Below are 18,835 nucleotides of genomic sequence, written 5' to 3'. Positions count from 1 at the left end.
TTACCTAAGGATTTTTAAATAAAGCTCCAGATTTCCTTTGAAAAATAAATTGTGTGCCCCAATCCACTGCCATGTTCCAGGTGCCCTAGTTTGACCTCGGCTCCTCAGTTGGAGGCTGGCTAAGGGATGTGATCCCTGCCCTTGAATCTCCTTCCTTTGTAGTTTTTTTGACCTGCGCGGTTCCGTTTCCCAGGCGGAGGAGCGCGCGCCGCGGCTGCGCCCGTCAGCGCGCGGCGCGGGGCTGTGGCTGTCAGGCGGGCGGGGCCGCCTAGGACCCGGGAGGACCCGCTTCTCCGGCGCCGCAGGGCCTCGGCGCCCCCACGTGCGGCCCCCTCCTGCTCCTCCCGGCCCACCTCCCTCCCTCCGGGGTTTGGCATTCCCTGGGGAGCGGGAAGCCCCCTCCGGCCCTGCAGCGGGCGGGGCAGGCGGAGTGGTCGGGCGCGGGGGCGGATGCTCGTGGGTGGGCCGGGCCAGCCGGCCGCGGGGGCGGCGCGCCGCGCTGTTTCCCGCTAGGGCCGGGCTCTGCGCGGGACGCGCCTCCGCGCGGTGCTCGCGGGCGGCGGCGCTGCACCCGGGCCTGGGGCCGGGCCGACGCCCCCGCGGCGCCTCTCCCGCGCTCGCGGCCCCTCCCTCCCTCCGCCGGGCTCCCGGGAGCGGCGGGCGGGGGAGCTTTGTGTGCGCCCGCGGGCCGGGGGCGGGCCCACCTTGGCGGCGGCCGGCGGACTCCGGGGCGGGAGCGGTGAGGCGTGACCGGGTGCAGCGGGGGCGCGGGGCTCCCGGGCGGCGGGAGGGGCCGAGCGAAGCGCGCCGGACAATGAGCGGGGCAGCTCGGCGCTGCGGCCACGTTTAGGGGGCGCGGGCCTCCGCGGCTCCACCTGCGCGGAGAGGGCGGGATGTGCGGGCCAGGTGTCCCGGCGCGCTGAGGCGCGCTCGCAGCCCGACGTTCCCGAGCCGGGTCTCGCCTTGACCCCGGGCTACCTGGAGCCTCCGGCTGGGGCGTGCTCGGCCGCGCGCCCCCCCGGAGCAGCCGCGATGGCCAGCACCAGGAGTATCGAGCTGGAGCACTTTGAGGAACGGGACAAAAGGCCGCGGCCGGGGTCGCGGAGAGGGGCGCCCAGCTCCTCCGGGGGCAGCAGCAGCTCGGGCCCCAGAGGGAACGGGCTCATCCCCAGCCCGGCGCACAGCGCCCACTGCAGCTTCTACCGCACGCGGACGCTGCAGGCCCTGAGCTCGGAGAAGAAGGCCAAGAAGGCGCGCTTCTACCGGAACGGGGACCGCTACTTCAAGGGCCTGGTGTTTGCCATCTCCAGCGACCGCTTCCGGTCCTTCGACGCGCTGCTCATGGAGCTCACCCGCTCCCTGTCGGACAACGTGAACCTGCCCCAGGGCGTCCGCACTATCTACACCATCGACGGCAGCCGGAAGGTCACCAGCCTGGACGAGCTGCTGGAAGGTAGGCGGGGAGGGCCCGGCGCGGCAGGTGCGGCCCCGCGGGCGACAGGTGCAGCGGCTGGGCAGCCTGCGGCGGGGCGGAGGCGGCCGCGGGGACTCTGTGGCTCTCTCTGCTGTTCCACAGGCTCTGTGTGTGGGGCGTGCTTCCACAGACCCTCGGGCCTTCCTAAGAGATAAGTGTTTTTTAAAAAAGTGAGAAATCCTAACGGGATTTGTGACATCTCTCAATATGGATGAACTTCTTTTGATATTTGCTCTTTTGAAGTGCTCCATCATTGTGAAAGTGGCTCTCCCGTGAGGATCTGGGTAGCCCTCTAGCTCATAAGCTGTCTGTCCATCCCTCTGTGTGGAGCTCAGTACGGGCACCTGTGGTGTTTCCGCTTTCAGGACCCTGTTGTACCGGGTCTGCTCAGAAGCTGTGTTCGTGAAACGCTCTAGGTTGCCTTTCCTGGTGTGCGTTGCAGCAGAAGTTCCGTGAGGTCAGGAGAGGTGATCGGAGACTGTGGTTCTCAACCTCGGTTGCATCTTGGCTCACTGGGAACTTTACGAAGTAAGGGTGCCTGGGCCCCCTTCCCAGGTATTCGGATGTAAATTGGTTTGGGGTATGATCTGACCGTCTGGAGTTTTAAAAGCTCCTCGGGTGATCTGAATGTGCTACTGAGGTTGAGAAGGGCTGTGATAAGGGTTTTCCACGATTGGTAGGTAATGAGGTGCTTCAAGGTTAATCTTTCCTAGTTAGGGAGATAGAGGCCCCAGAATCAGCAATTGAGGCCTGTTACAAATTAGGCCTAGAGTGTCAACCGTGCTGGACTCAAGGCTGTTTGGCCTTATGTTGGGTCATCCTTGAATTCCTGCAGTATGTAGACTTCCTTCCCTTCAGGGAGAGAAATCAGTTCCTAGTAGTTAAGAACCTATATCCAGAATGAAACAGGACCCATAAAGTTCAGAACCCAAGTATGTGCTGACTGTGTTTATATACAGCCTGCTCACATACATCTTTTTTATCTTTTTTTTTTTTTAATTTTGGCTGTGCCCTGCGGCATGTGGGATCTTAGTTCCCAGACCAGGATTCGAACCCACACCGCCTGCAAGAAGTGAAAAATCTTAAACAGACCTCCAGGGAAAGCCCCTCATGCATCTTAATGCAAATAGCACGTACTGCTCTGGTAGTCGTCCCTGTATTGGCTTGGCAGGAGAAGGAAACTGAACTTGAAGCCAACTATTTTTCTTATAGTAACTCATCATGTTGTTATGCTCTGAAGGCATTATGTCCATTTTATGCACGGGGAAACTTAAGCAACACGCCTTGTCATACAGGACATGCGGTATATGTCCGTTCACCTGCAATTCACTTTTTAAAATTTTTATTGGAGGATAATTGCTTTATAATATTGTGGTGGTTTCTGCCATACATCAACATGAATACATACATCAACACAAGTATACATGTGTCCCCTCGCTCTTGAACCTCCCTCCTGTCTCCCACCCCATCCCACCCCTCTAGGTTGTCGGAGAGCACTGGGCTGAGTCTATAAAACAGATGTAGCCACACTGTGGAGTCCTGAAAGTGGTTGGGTTTCTGTTTAGTCACTGTTAGGGAAAAGTTTTCCCTGCCCTAGGCTAGATGAGGACTCAGCCAAAACTACATTGTCTTTTCTGTGTGTGTGTTTGTGACTTCACAAATTCTCCTGCACATTTGAGTGTTTTGGTTTTAAAGACTGCCTGAGGTGATAACAGCCAGCAGAGGATTAGAATGAAGATACATTGTTAAAAGGGTTTTATTGCTTCATCCTGTTGCAAACTTAAAAGTAACATTTGCCTAGATACTTCAAAACTGAGTAACAAATTTTCTGATTGACCCAAGGCTAGGCTAGTGGCCCCATAGAAGGATGGAGGCAATGTCTTTTGCTTAAATATTCATTCCTCACATGCGCTTGGGAAACTGTGCCTAGTGTGATCTGAGAAGGGACAGTAGTTTTAATATCCTTTTCTGAAATATTTTAACAGTGTTAGCTGCATGAAATGAATGTAATCCAAAGGTGAATATCATCCAGGGGGCATGGTCAGCATTTCCATTATGCATATGAGATGAGAATACATATTGTGTACTGAGTTTGTCATTGCTCTGGTGGTACATGGCCCACTGAGTCTAATTCTCAAATTCTCCTACTGATTTCTGTAGGACAGGGAACCATAAGTATACGGAGTCCAAATTATACCACAATGTGAAAAGTGATAGAACATAAATATTTGCAACAGAGATCTGTTTCCCTAGTGTAGCCAATTGCCCACTTGTTTCAAATGTAATAAAATTATATAGATTTAAATATAGTAAAATCACTGCAAGTGAAAATTTAAGCACTTCTTTTGTCATAGTGGCATTCTCTTTGACAATAGATCTTTGAGTCTTGAATTTCCCACAAAATGAATGGACTACCCTGTTTCAAGGCAGTTTTTAAGAAAGATCCATCGATGCTTAATACCAGCCATTCAGTAATTTATATAGTTTCAACATTTAGCTAAAATTGTGTACTCAAATGTTCAGCTTTATCATGCAGCAGTACTAATGAGCCGTATGTGAAGTTATTTGCATCAGTATCACCCATGTCGTCAAAATTGACTACTGCATCTTAGTTCATCATTTTTAATAAAGATTTTCTGATAGTATGTTTTTACATCATTATGTTTAGCTGTTCTCTCCTCTGCCTCTTCCATTCTGTGAAATTTGTAGTTTAGGAGATACTGTTTTTCCTAAAATGTTTTTTTCTAAAATATTTGCTGTGAAGAATAGAAAATGATGACTCAAGATAGCTGGGCATGAACGCTCATTCAGAGCCTCAAGCTCACTGAACTTAGATGACAAAAGAAATTTGCATGGCCCAGATTTTTTTCTTCTGCCCTTGAAATCCTCTGGAGACTAAAACCTGTTCAGGTGTAGGCTGGTCCTTCTGCACTGCGCTAACCAGCAGGCACCTTGAAAGTGAAAGTCACTCAGTCATGTCCGATTCTTTGCGACCCTGTGGACCATACAGTCCATGGAATTCTCTAGGCCAGAATACTGGAGTGGGTAGCCTTTTCCTTCTCCAAGGGATCTTCCCAACCGAGGGATCAAACCCAGGTCTCCCACATTGTGGGCGGATTCTTTACCAGCTGAGCCACAAGGGAAGCCCAAGAATACTGGAGTGGGTAGTCTATCCCTTCTCCAGCAGATTGTCCCAACCCTAGAATTGAACTGGGGTCTCCAGCATTGCAGACAGATTCTTTACCAACTAAACTATCAGGGAAGCCCAGCCTAATGGTTTAACTCCCCTTGCTGCATTAATTTCAATGAGTTGGTGCTGTGCATCCCTGTAATCCTATTTAGTCCATATAACTGGATAGGGACCTTCTCTCAAAGGACTGTGAGTCATAGCATTCAGTATTGGGAAACACAGGTTGAACTGTCTGAAGCCATGAGCTAGCCAACCGTGTCACAGCTCTGATAAATAACTGAGGATGTCCGGCTTACACGTTCCTAGGTTTTCAGAACTCTTGGTCTCAGTGTTGTTTCTTGAGTGTTCTCTTTTTCAGAGCTTGAGCTGTAATTATTTTGATGTTCCAAAGACAGATGCCCAAGGACAGTGGAAAAAATGCATGACCAAGTTGATGTTCCTAAGTTCTGCTGACTGTGGATTTGAAGAAAATTCACCTCCATTCACGGCCTCAGTGTCCTGTAGAATGAAAGGTTGGCAGATCCCCTAAGTTAGATCCCGTCTGATCTAAAATATATACCCTTCCCCTGCCTAAGTGGTTATTTATTGTGTGATGGTCTGGGGTGCCTTCCCTTGCCCAGAAACTATCTTCCAAAGAATTGGCAAGGCAGCAAATGCCTACACTACAAGGAGTGGGTATGTGGCTCTGATAAATTGTTTGCAAGGAGCCTGAATAGTTGCTGCCTATATCTGCTTCTTTCATTACAAAGTAATGTGTCACTTTATATCATTTATACCTTTTCCCCCTCAGTCAACAATGAGTAAACCTCTTGCATTAAGCTGTCTTAAATTAGCCTGAATTTGAGAAAAATTAAGTTCTAAGAGAAATCAAACATTTGAAACTTCTGAGGTTTTCCTACTGTGCCTAGTTTATTGAATCTCTGGCTATTCAGTCTCTTTGGTTATTCAATCTCCTTGAAGGTGTTGGATCAAAATATAGTGACAGTTGCTTTTGAGTAAAAATGAGTCTCCCATAAGAACTCACATTATAGGTTTTATCCCCCCTTGAAAGGTAGACTTTTATACTAAGAATAGTACCTGAGCTCTTGGAACTTGTTATAGTGAAAGCAATATAAACCCATGAGATATAAGATATTTGTGTGTGTGTGTGCTTGCTCAGTCATGTCCCACTCCGTGACTCCATGAACTGTAGCCCTCCAGGGTCCTCTGACCATGGGATTTCCCAGGCGAGAATACCGGAATGTTGCCAGAGGATATCCCAACCCAGAGATCAAACCTGCATCTCTTGCATCGGCAGGCACATTCTTTACCACTGAGCTACCTGAGAATCCCCTGTAAGATATTTGCACATGGTGAAAAGCAGGGCACATTTATGTACAGCAAGTATGATGACTGGACATAATAGTTAACATTGGATCTTCACTCTGCAAAACCTTCTCTACCTGGGAGACTCCTATCTCCTTCCGGACCCCTTCAAATATCATCTTTCTGTGAACTCTTCCCACATCTCAGAGTCATTGGTCTCAAAGTGTTGTCGACGGAGAGGATAGTTGTTTTTCAAGGTGTTGGGGGTGCAGTTTTTTCCCTCACGGTGCTCACATTCTAGAGGGGGCTTCACCGGTGGCTCAGTGGTAAAGAGTCCACCTGCCAGTTCGGGAGACACGGGTTCCACTCCTGGTCCAGGAAGATCCCACATGCTGTGCCGGACCAACGGACCCCATGTGCCAGGAGAAGCCACTGCAATAAATAGCCCAGAAAATGACTTTCCCTCTAAGTCTCTTGATTGTCAAGAGAGAATTCAAACTATGAATTAAGTTTGAATAAGGTTGTTCCTGTATATCTGTGGAAATGTGTGTTTTGGAAAATCGGATTGTATTTCCAATGAATCAGAGATGCCCTGCTGACTCATAGTGGTGCAGACGATGTACTGTTCTGCAGTGCTTGCTTCTATAAATCTGATTTTTTTCCCTTCATCTCATTTCCTCAAAACAGGGGAACTCAGGTCTGCTATAATGCAGCTGCATAGGAGGCTCTTTCCAGGGGCAAAGGGAAGAGAAATTTTCATTTGAAGCATAAAGAATTCTAGAATGAATTCTAAGATGAAAGGAAATACTTGGGAGAACATTTGTGAGATGAGGTTCTGACACAGTGATACGCTGGTAGTTAAGAGAAGATCACTATTTCATGAGGTTTAAAACTATGGAAATGGATGTTTTTATGGCCCTGTGATGTAAAGTAAAGGGAACTAGAATCCTTAAGCAGTGATTATCACACTGCTTTCTTCATCATAGAGAGGTCAGGGAATTACTGAGCATCTGTACTGCCTGGCTAGGTCTCTGCTTCTCATCCCCACCAGCCTCTGCTCCTACCACTTCTGTTTTTCTCTCTTCTATTGATAAAGTAAACCGTTACCCTAAGGATGATATATCAGTCACTGTAGGTGTAAAGACAGTTTTAGGATGTTTTGTGTATAGTTCCTAAAATGAACCCTGTATTGACCTGTACACCTGCACAGTAAGGTCTGTGCATTCAAATTCTGCAGGGTGCCTTACTTGGCTTCAGTGTCCTCATCTGCAAAATGAGGAAGGTTAGTCATTAAGAAGTCTTCCTGCTTAAAGTTCAGTGATCTTGAGAAATGCTTCCGGAAGTGGGAAAGAGAAATGATCTGTCTGCCTCCATGTCTCTCTTTAAAAATTGGCCAGGTTTTGTGTTTGAACGTGGTTACCCAGGTTCAGATGGAGTTCTTAGGATCTCCAGTAACGTCTTGGAGGTTCTTCTCCATAGAATGTTCTTAGGAAAGAGGAAATTACAAACCCATTGGGGGTGGGGACCATGGCCATCTTGTTCATTCCTTTTTCCTGTCAATAAATACTTCTAGCACATGATGTTTTATTTATTTTACCTTTGTGCCACATAGGAGATAATTTTGATAGGTGGGAATAAGTGGGTATTGGTGTCTAAAAAATCTTTCTTAGTTAAGACAACCGGCTGAACAGTTGGCTAGATTTGCAGAGATGGACTTAGTTCATGTCACTGGCAAATAGTCCTTGTCTCTTGTCTCAGTTTTGAAATAAGATTTTATTCAAGGAAAAGGGATGCAGTATATTTATATGTTAACAACTTGTCAATTTCACTAGTGTCTGAGATGCCTGACTTGTTTTTTCTCTCTGGAAATCTTTCATAATCAAATTCTTATACCTTTATTTTGAATGTGTGTGTTAAATCCCAGGACTATTCTAAGCCCCCTACTATTTTCAGCATCTGCTTTGAGTTAGTTCTCTGACATAACAAAGACTTAGTTTTGTTCATCTTTTCATATTTTTATTTTAAGCATTGTATTTAGAGAATTAATTTCATACATAGTTTAGATATGATGTGCGTTGTACTATAGTTTTAAAATTCTATGTGTTGGGACTTTCCTGGTGGCTCAGATGGTAAAGAATCTGCCTGCAATGCAGGAGACCTGGGTTCAATCCCTGGGTCAGGAAGATCCCCCGGAGAAGGAAATGACAACCTACTCCAGTATTCTTGCTTGGAGAATTCCATGGGCAGAGGAGCCTAGTGGGTTATAGTCCATGGGGTTGCAAAGAGTCGGACATCACTGAGCAACTAATACTTTTCATTCTTTTATTCATTAGAGCATGCAGTAATTTCCATTCTAGTTCAGGCTATTTGATCCTGTTTGCCATATCTCCTGCAGCCTAAACCACTAGACTGGCCATATTGTACTCTGTCAGAAGCTACTACCTTTGAGACTGAAGGAATGGGAAAATATTGATTTGTGAGATCAACTTTGGTACTTCTGATTATAACATTTATTAACATCTCAACATAAAAAATCTACAGTTGTGACCTACTATGTTTTTTGTTTATGCATTGGTTAAATTATAATCACTACCAACCAAAATATATCACAATAGAAGTTTTAAAATTCTCATTGATTTGTTTCTTCCTTCACTGTATATGTTTTACAAATTTCAGATTACTCTGTTAATTTTTTGTCGTTTAGTCGCTGAGTTGCTCTTTCTAGCATCTGGCTTTGCTTCTGTGACCAGTCACATCCACTATTGCATAGAAACCTGGGATGTTAGGTCCATGAATAAAGGCAAATTGGAAGTGCTCAAACAGGAGATGGCAAGAGTGAACATCGACATTTTACAAATCAGAAAATGAAAATTGACTGGAATGGGAGAATTTCACTCAGATGAACATTATGTCTACTACTGTGGGCAAGAATCCCATAGAAGAAGTGGAGAAGCCATCATAGTCAACAAAAGGTCCGAAATGCAGTACTTGGATGCAATCTCAGAAATGGCAGAATGATCTCTGCTCGTTTCCAAGGCAAACCGTTCAGTATCACTCTCAGTATCAGTGTCTCAGTATCAGCATCACTATCGCTATCAACATCAGAGATCCAAGCCACTGCCCCAACCAGTAACGCTGGAGACGCTGAAGTTGAACAGTTCTATGAAGACCTACGAGACCTTCTAGAACTAACATCCAAAAAAGATGTCCTTTTCATTACAGGGGACTGGAATGCAAAAGTAGGAAGTCAGGAAACACCTGGAGTAACAGGCAAAGTCGCCTTAGAGTACAGAATGAGGCACGGCAAAGGCTAATAGAGTTTTGCCAGGAGAACACACTGGTTGTAGCAGACACCCTCTTCCAACTACACAAGAGAAGATCTACACGTGGACATCACCAGATGGCCAACACCGAAATCGGATTGATTATATTCTTTGCAGCCAAAGATGGAGAAGCTCTATATAGTCAGCAAAAACGAGACCGGGAGCTGACTGTGGCTCAGATCATGAACTCCTTACTGCCAAATTCAGACTGAAATCGAAGAAAGTAGGGAAAACCACTAGACCATTCAGGTATGACCTAAATCAAATCCCTTATGATTATACAGTAGAAGTGAGAAATAGATTTAAGGGACTAGATCGGATAGAGTGCCTGAAGAACTATGGATGAAGGTTCATGACATTGTACGGGAGACAGGGATCAAGACCATCCCCAAGAAAAAGAAATGCAAAAAAGAAAAATGGCTGTCTGAGGAGGCCTTAAAAATAGCTGTGAAAAGAAGAGAAGTAAAAAGCAAAAGAGAAAGACACACCCCTTTGAATGCAGACTTCCAAAGAATAGCAAGATGAGGAGAGATAAGAAGGCCTTCCTCAGTGGTCAGCACAAAGAAATAGAGGAAAACAATAGAATGGGAAAAACTAGAGATCCTTTCAAGAAAATTAGAGATACCAAGGGAATATTTCATGCAACGATGGGTACAATAAAGGACATAAATTATATGGACCTAATAGAAGCAGAAGATATTAAGAAGAGGTGGCAAGAATACACAGAAAAACTATACAGAAACAATCTTCACAACTCAGATAGTCATGATGGTATGATCACTTACCTAGAGCCAGATATCCTGGAATGTGAAGTCAAGTGGGCCTTTGGAAGCATCACTACTAACATAGCTAGGAGGAGATGGAATTCCAGTTGAGCTATTTCAAATCCTAAAAAATGATGCTGTGAAAGTGCTATACTCAATATGCCAGAAAATTTGGAAAACTCAGTAGTGGCCACAGGACTGGAAAAGGTCAGTTTTCATTCCAGTCCCAAAGAAAGGCAATGCCAAAGAATGCTCAAACTGCCACACAATTGCGCTCATCTCACATGCTCAAAATTCTCCAAGCTAGGCTTCAACAGTACATGAACTGTGAATGTCCAGATGTTCAAGCTGGTGTTAGAAAAGGCAGAGGAACTGGAGATCAAATTGCCAACATCCATTGGATTATCAAAAAGGCAAGAGAGTTCCAGAAAAAGTCTATTTCTGCTTTATTGACTATGCTAGAGCCTTTGTGTGGATCACCACAAACTATGGAAAATTCTGAAAGAGATGGGAATACCCGACCATCTAACCTGCCTCTTGAGAAATCTGTATGCAGGTCAGGAAGAAACAGTTAGAACTGGACATGGAACAACAGACTGGTTCCAAATTGAGAAAGGAGTACATCAAAGCTGTATATTGTCACCCTGCTTATTTTAACTTCTGTGCAGAGTACATTGTGAGAAACGCTGTGCTGGATGAAGCACAAGCTGGAATCAAGATTCCTGGGAGAAATATCATTAACCTCAGATATGCAGATGACACCATTCTTATGGCAGAAAGCGAAGAAGAATTAAAGAGCCTCTTGATGAAAGTGAAAGGGGAGAGTGAAAAGTTGGCTTAAAGCTCAACATTCAGAAAACTAAGGTTGTGACATCTTGTCCCATCACTTCATGGCAAATAGATGGGAAAACAGTGGAAACAGTGACAGACTTTATTGTTTTGGGCTCCAGAATAACTGCAGATGGTGACTGCAGCCATGAAATTAAAAGACACTCCTTGGAAGAAAAGTTATGATGAATCTAGACAGCACATTAAAAAGCAGAGACATTACTTTGCCAACTAAGGCCCATCTAGTCAAAGATACAGTAGTCATGTAAGGGTGTGAGAGTTAGACTATAAAGAAAGCTGAGTACAGAAGAATTGATGCTTTTGAACTGTGGTTTTGGAGAAGACTTGAGAGTCCCTTGGAGTGCAAGGAAATCCAACCAGTCCATCCTAAAGGAGATCAGTCCTTGGTGTTCACTGGAAGGACTGATGTTGAAGCTGAAACTCCAATACTTTGGCCACCTCATGCAAAAAGTTGACTCACTGGAAAAGACCCTGATGCTGGGAAAGATTGAAGGCGGGAAGAGAAGGGGACAGTAGAGGATGAGATGGTTGGATGGCATCACCAATTCAATGGATATGAGTTTGAGTGAACTCCGGGAGTTGGTGATGGACAGAGAAGCCTGGCATGCTGCAGTCCATGGGGTCACAAAGAGTCGGACATGACTGAGCAACTGAACTGAACTGAGTCACTGGGTTGTGTTTGATTCTTTTTGACCCCATGAACTGTAGCCTGCCAGGCTCCTCTGTCCATTGGATTTCCCAGGCAAGAATACTAGAGTGGGTTGCCATTCCCTTCTCCAGGGGATCTTCCTGACTCTGGGATTGAACTGGTGTCCCCGGCATTGCAGGTAGATTCTTTACCACTGAGCCACAGGGGATGCCCTTGTTAATTTTTGTGTAATAGCCGTGTAATTATTTCTGAAAAACAGTGTTGGATGCTCTCTTCCCCAGTATCATTGCTCATTATCTCTGTTTCTTAACAGTATTTTTATCTCATCTGTTAAGGAATCAGGAAAAGAAAAAGGGAGTTACGGAAACTTGCTACTGGTTGTATTCTTCATCAAGCCTTGGAGAACGAAACAACTTGAGAAACAGCCTGATGTAAACTCGTCTTTTCTTAGTTTAGTGATTAAGGCCAATAGCTAGACAGTTTCACATAAACTTTGTATGTGAAACACTTAGCAGAGTTCTAGCATGCTGTGGCGGAGAAGGCAATGGCACCCCCGCTCCAGTCCTCTCGCCTGGAAAATCCCATGGATGGAGGAGCCTGGTAGGCTGCAGTCCATGCTAAGGGTCAGACATGACTGAGCGACTTCCCTTTCACTTTTCACTTTCATGCATTGGAGAAGGAAATTGCAACCCACTCCAGTGTTCTTGCCTGGAGAATCCCAGGGACCGGGGAGCCTGGTGGGCTGCCGTCTATGGGGTCGCGCAGAGTCGGACACGACTGAAGTGACTTAGCAGCAGCAGCAGCAGCAGCAGCAGCAGCAGCATGCTGTGGCGGAGAAGGCACTGGCACCCCTCTCCAGTACCCTTGCCTGGAAAATCCCATGGATGGGTGAGCCTGATGGGCTGCCATCTGTGGGGTTGCACAGAATCAGACACGACTGAGCACTTTCACTTTTCACTTCCGTGCATTGGAGAAGGAAATGGCAACCCACTCCAATATTCTTGCGTGGAGAATCCCAGGGACCAGGGAGCCTGGTGGGCTGCTGTCTATGGGGACACGACTGAGGCGACTTAGTAGCAGCAGCTTGCTGTGGCTCTTTGATTAATGGGAGTGCTCCTCAGCATCTCAAGCAAAAATGTGTGTCCTTGGAACTTCCCCCTGTGATTCTAGAGCCACCCTTTGGAGCCATAAGACTTCAGATGGGACTGAATGGCAGCGCTTCACACATCTCATGACAGTGGTCAGGCTTCCTCCACTGTTTCCCCTTTCTGCCCATCCCCCAAATGTAACCACTTTTTTTTTTTTAAATGAACATCTGGTTTCTTTATCTTTTAACCTCTTGACTGAATTTTTTTGAGCTGTTCTTACTATCAATCTCTTGCTTAAAATTGGAGCCAAGTCTTCCTCTAAGGTGAGTAGTGAAATTTAAAGGTGGACTGGGGAAACCCTGTCGAGGATGGTTTACTTCTGTTCAGATGATGAGCCAATTGAAGGACTGACCCTGTGTCCATTATGCCCCAGCTTACTTACAGATAAAGTACGATGGGCAAAACCTTTTTCTATTTCTGTTTTGACTGCATGGCTCCTAGTTGTGGCATGCAGACTTCTGTTTAGTTGTGACACCTGGACTCAGTAGTTGTGGTACACGAGCTTAGCTATCCCATGGCATGTGGGATCTTAATTCCCTAACCAGGGATTGAACCCGTGTCCCCTGCATTGGAAGGTGGATTTTTAACCACTGGGACTCCAGGGAGGTTCCCTAGATGGGCACATTTTGGTTTGAAGATCTCTTTCTCAGCATCCTTAAAATTGCAGCATTTCTCAAACTTCTTGCAGTGTTGGGATAATTAAAATTGAAAAACAATGTAAAAACCTAGCAGCCAAGTTGCAGAAACCCAGCACTGCCTTAGTTATTTTAAACACACTATCACTTAAATATTTATTAAGGTAGATGTACCTGTGCATATAGGTCTTAGACACCAGTACAACTAGAGAAACACATTGATAACCTAAAAGCCAACAAAACTCTATAACCAATAAAAATGCAAAATAGCGACATAAAGCTCCAGATACTATTTGCTTAAACTAAATTGTTATTCCCAGTGTGATCGTGGTGCTGAACACTGATCAGGCTTGGTGTGCTGAGTTTCAGAATGCTGTGTGATGAGTCCATTTTGTACCAGTAATGAACCTTCATTCTCAAAGGGTAAAACTGTGTCCTCGGGCCTTAACTCTCTGTGCAAATGTCTTATATGTAGAGTAAGTCCCTTCCTCCTCTTTACCTCCCAGCAGAATTGCACAACATGATGCCAGAAGTGTGGAGGCTGTTTGCACAGAGTGGCCTGACTGCGCTCGGTTTAGAAATAGACATTCAGCTGTCCCAGATAGGACGGTGTAAGCGTTTCAAGTCTTACTGTCAAATTAAGTACAGAACTGGGAGTTCCCTGGTGGCCTAGTTGTTAGGGTTCTGGGCTTTCACTGCCATTTCCCGGGTTCAGTCCCTGGTCAGTGAATTGAGATCAAGGAAGCCATGTAGCCGGAGAAGGCAATGGCACCCCACTCCAGTACTCTTGCCTGGAAAATCTCATGGACAGAGGAGCCTGGTGGGCTGCAGTCCATGGGATCGCTAAGAGTTGGACACGACTGAGTGATTTCACTTTCACTTTTCACTTTCGTGCATTGGAGAAGGAAATGGCAACCCACTTCAGTGTTCTTGCCTGGAGAATCCCAGGGACGGGGGAGCCTGGTGGGCTGCCGTCTATGGGGTCGCACAGGGTCGGACATGACTGAAGCGATTTGGCAGCAGCAGCAGCAGCAAGCCATGTAGCTCGGCCAAGATAAATAAGTACAGAATTAAAATTGCCATGATGAATGCTTGTGGATTGTGGGGTATGGTTGGCTTAGGTTTGAGGAGCAAGAAGACAGATAATGGATTTGATCTGTGGGTTCCATCCTACTGGGAGATTGTTGTTGTTGAGTTGCCAAGTTATGTCTGACTGTTTGTGGAGATTAGACTTTTTTTCCCCCCAGCTTTAAGGCTTTTTGGTTAGTGTGTAGCATTTTTGTTTTTACTTTTACATGATTTCGTTGGTCTTATGTTAACTTCGCCCAAATTTCAATGCCGAAGCGCGGAGTTGTGGACCTGCTCCCTAGACGTTGTGATGTTCAGCGTAGCTTTCCCACCGCTTCTGCAGTGGAGGGCTCACAGGCTGTGTCCCTGCATGTCCCTTCGGGAGGTTGTCTGCAGCCGTTGGCCTTCAGATGTGCTGGGGCGCGCTGGTCTTGGAGGTGAAAGATCTCGTTTTGCGTCCTCAGCCCTGCCCTGCGGGAAAGACTCATATTCGTTTTGTGAAGGTGGCCGCAATGGTCCAGCATCCGGGTGAGAGCCGTGAGTTTTCTGTCACTCTTCCGGTTCACGTAAGTTTGAATTCTGGACGTTGTATGGTTTGGGTAGAAAACCCAAATTAAGCAGTTTGCCATGACAGGGTAGCAAGTCCGTCTAACTTTTCCTTACTCTCTATTTTTCTTAACCAGCTGGGTGTGGGAGCTTATCTTTGGTGTGGTTTAGATGGAGATACTCACATTATTTCTGAGGAGGGCATGGCAATCCACTCCAGTATTCTTGCCTGGAGAATCCATATGGACAGAGGAGCCTAGAGGGTCACAGAGAGTAAGACACGACTGAGCAGCTAAGCGCGGCACAGCATTCTCTTTATTACCCACCCGGTAGGACAGTCTCACAAATGCTGTGCTTGATTAAGGACATCGAATCATCTTATAGGTGCAACATACCCAAGTTTATTTCTCTTGGTTACACTCCTGTATGTAATGTTTTTCCTCAAGTTTGGAAGTTGGGAAAGAATTTAGGTTTCTAAGATTTTTTTTTGGTGATATTGGACCTAAAGTTTCAGCCATAGTTTTTTTTTTTTTTTTTTCTTTCCTCTTCTTTGTTACCGTATTTAAATCTGTGTGTGTGGGCGGGGGTGGGGTGGCTGGGGGAGGTTTTCTCTAAGCTTGATGAGTCCTCGCACTTTAGACTTGTAAACAAGTTTTCTTTTTCATCAGGAAGTTCTTGCTTGCTTCTACTCCCAGAGTTAGATATAGTCTCAGTGTCCAAGTTTTGTGTATCTGAGTTTCTGCCATGAATGTCAAATAGTTTGTAAATATAGCTAATTAATGCTGTTAGACAGTTAATGTAAATATTTTAACAGAGGCGGATAGGAGACTTTCATAGTAACCGGTAGGGCTAAAACATAGTGTTGTGGAACTTCCAACTGTGAATTTGCATGTAGCTGTTTACAGTTTGTAACAGTAAGTGGCTCAGTGGTAAAGAATCTTCTTGCCAATGCAGGAGACATGGGTTTGATCCCTGGATCAGGATGATCCCCTGGAGAAGGAACTGGCAACCCACTCCAGTATTCTTGCCTGGGAAATCCCATGGACAGAGGAGCCTGGCGGGCTACAGTCCATGGGGTTGCAAAGGAGTCAGACCCGACTTAGCAACTAAACAACATACAATGGTAAGTTGATGTTTTAAATGTTGAGGAGTTACTGTAATTTAGCTATTAAAATATATTTCATGTATAATTCACATAAAAACACATGCACACGTTTCATTGATTGAAAGACATTTATTGGGGGCCTCCCTGATTGTTCAAACGATGAAGAATCTGCCTGCAATACAGGAGACCCAGGTTCGATCCCTGTGTTGGGAAGATCCCCTGGAGAAGGAAATGGCAACCCCTACAGTATTCTTGCCTGGAGCATTCCATGGACAGAGGAGCCTGGTGGGCTATAGCCATAGGGTCGCAAAGAGTCAGACATTTCTGAGCAACTAACACATTCATTTACATTTATTGGAGTGAAAACATGTCATGGTCTGAAATGAAAACATTTCAGTAGGTACTAGGCACCCCTCCCAGCCTGCTTGTCTTCCTCTGTGCCGCAGGTTGCCCTCTGAGGGGCTTTCGTGACCCGAGAGTGTCTCGGACCACACGTGACGTCCATCAGGAGCCTGGCCCGGGCCTTTCACGGTCACTCCATGTGACAGCTACCTGTGCAAATGTTTAACCCAGGAGCAATGCAAATCCAAACCCTGAGGTGTGCAGGTTTGCTCTGGAAATACGTGTCTTCGTCATGACTTTGACAAAGGTGTTCTGGGCGCCTCCTATGTACCAGGTGCTGGGCTAGGTGTGGGGAACATGAAGATGGGGGTGCCGGTGTTTTCAGGGAGCTTCCAGTCTGGGCAGTGGCTTGTAACCAGATTGTGTTCCAAGTCAACTGTGAAATTAGGAAGCCTTTCTCACATACTCTGGTCCCATGTTCCAGTGTTTCTGGTTCAGATGAATGGTGGTGAGGCCTGGGCATCTGGGTTCTACAATAAAACCATCATACACAAAAGAAATTCTCCCCTGAGGACCAGCAGAAGAGACAGATAAAGAATAAATGATTATGAGAGGTTAGCACACTGTAGACTCCAGATACAGTAAATACACCGAAGAGCGACCTAATTTTAAAAAGTTTGAAACTTACCTATAGAGAATTCATAAAACATACATGTATAGCCCAGTGAGTTATTAGGAAGTGAACACCTTTGTGACTCCTATCAAGAAATAGAGTAGTGGGAGCTCCCTGGCTGTCTAGTGATTAGGACTGTGCTTGCACCGCCAGGGCCCTAGTTCAGTCCCTCTTTAGGAAACTAAGACCCTGCAAGACGCATGGCATGGAGAGAAAAAGCAGCAGGATGTTGCCAGCGTCTGAGAAGCGCTCCCTGTGTCCCTTCCTAGTCACGGTAGTCCGACTCCTGCTTTCCTTTGTGCTTTTACTGCTGAGGAGGGCGCCTCTAATCAGTGTAGTTCAGTTTTATTTGTTTTGAGTTTAAAGAAATTAAATCCTACTGCATTCTATTCTTTTTTCGTCTTTTGCTCACTGCTTGTAAAATTCATCCAAATTGTTGCATGTGGCTTGTTTGTTCATCACTGCATAGCAGTACGTTATATGACCACACCACGGTCTGTTCTCCTGCTGGACACGTGGGTTGATTGTCATCTTTGATTACTGAGCAGCGCTTCTGTAAACACATTTTTGTGTGTGTGTGTATAAACTCTGGTGCCCATATACACCAGTTTCTTTTTTTTAATAATTTATTTTAATTGGAGGCTAATTACTTTACAATATTGTAGTGGTTTTGCCTTACATTGACATGAATCAGCCATGGGTACACAGGTGTTCCCCATCCTGAACCCCCCTCCCACCTCCCTCCCCACCCCACCCCTCAAGGTCATCCCAGTGCACCAGCCCCGAGCACCCTGACTCATGCATCGAACCTGGACCGGCGATCTGATTCACATATGATAATATACATGTTTCAATGCCACCCTCCCAAATCATCCCACCCTCGCCTTCTCCCACAGAGTCCAAAAGTCTGTTCTGTACACCTGTGTCTCTCTTGCTGTCTCGCATACAGGGTCATTGTTACCATCTTTCTAAATTCCATATGTATGCATTAGTATACTGTATTGGTGGTTTTCTTTCTGGCTTACTTCACTCTGTATAATAGGCTCCAGTTTCATCCACCTCATTAGAACTGATTCAAATGCATTCTTTCTGATGGCTGCCATATATACCAGTTTCTTCAGGGAGTTTTCCTGGGGTGGAAACCTGTATGACGTGTACATGGTCAGCTTACTTATCACTAGGTAATGCCCCCCTGTTTTTCTTCAGTGATTGAACCAGTTTAAAGTACATGGAAGTTTAAAGTACAGTATATCAAAATTCCTATTGCTTTACCTCCTTGCCAGGGGTGATGAGTCTTGACTGATCAGTAAAAAAAACAGGTGACGAGAGAGGAGGAGGAAGGCTATTCCGAGCGTGTGAGTGAGAATGGGAAAAGAGGGTGTGGTGAGTTCGGGAGGAAAGTGCATGCGTCTGGTGTGACGGTGCCTTGGGAGCCTGGGCGGAAGTGGCGGGGGGTGAATGGAGGTGTGATATGCCGGGCAGTTGGGCCTTTGTTCTGATGGCGGCAATGCAGGCAGAAGACATCAGATCTACACTTTTCAAAGCTTGCTGCGACAGCTCTGTGGGGGGTGAGCTGCTGAGGCCTGCCACTGACTCCTAATCAGGGGAGACCCGAGAGAGCGCACGGTTCAAGGGTGAGCTCCCGAGATACTCAGGCCACTGCCAACAGTTTGGCCAATTCTGCTGAACGTGGGTAAAGAGAGAAGAGAGGCAGGAGTCTGGGTTTTTGCCTGGGCGACTGTGTAAGTGGTGTTGCATTAGGCT

At 46.1% G+C, this 18,835-nt stretch overlaps 1 protein-coding gene across 11 annotated transcripts in view; it reads left to right on the top strand.

Moving 5' to 3' along the window:
• Positions 1 to 245: 245 nt before the first annotated feature.
• The window catches only part of DCLK2 (doublecortin like kinase 2), a 190,274-nt gene continuing 171,684 nt past the window's right edge, over positions 246 to 18,835 (top strand). For 7 of the 11 annotated variants that reach the window (XR_011249774.1, XM_069556730.1, XM_069556729.1 and 4 more), the window contains exon 1: positions 518 to 1,453. Coding sequence is in view for 7 of the 11 variants with exons in the window: in XM_069556730.1 (XP_069412831.1) it covers positions 1,033 to 1,453 (421 nt within the window). In the remaining 4 variants the exon portion in view is untranslated. Of the gene's footprint in view, positions 1,454 to 18,835 lie in introns of all 11 variants that reach the window. The other 4 variants (XR_011249773.1, XR_011249772.1, XM_069556731.1 and 1 more) reach the window with 2 other exon arrangements.

Source organism: Ovis canadensis, chromosome 17 (genome assembly GCF_042477335.2).
Source record: "Ovis canadensis isolate MfBH-ARS-UI-01 breed Bighorn chromosome 17, ARS-UI_OviCan_v2, whole genome shotgun sequence".
In the NCBI taxonomy this organism is placed as follows: domain Eukaryota; kingdom Metazoa; phylum Chordata; class Mammalia; order Artiodactyla; family Bovidae; genus Ovis; species Ovis canadensis.
Note: the sequence above shows the minus strand (reverse complement) of the source record. Positions and strands in the feature narration are given on the sequence as shown.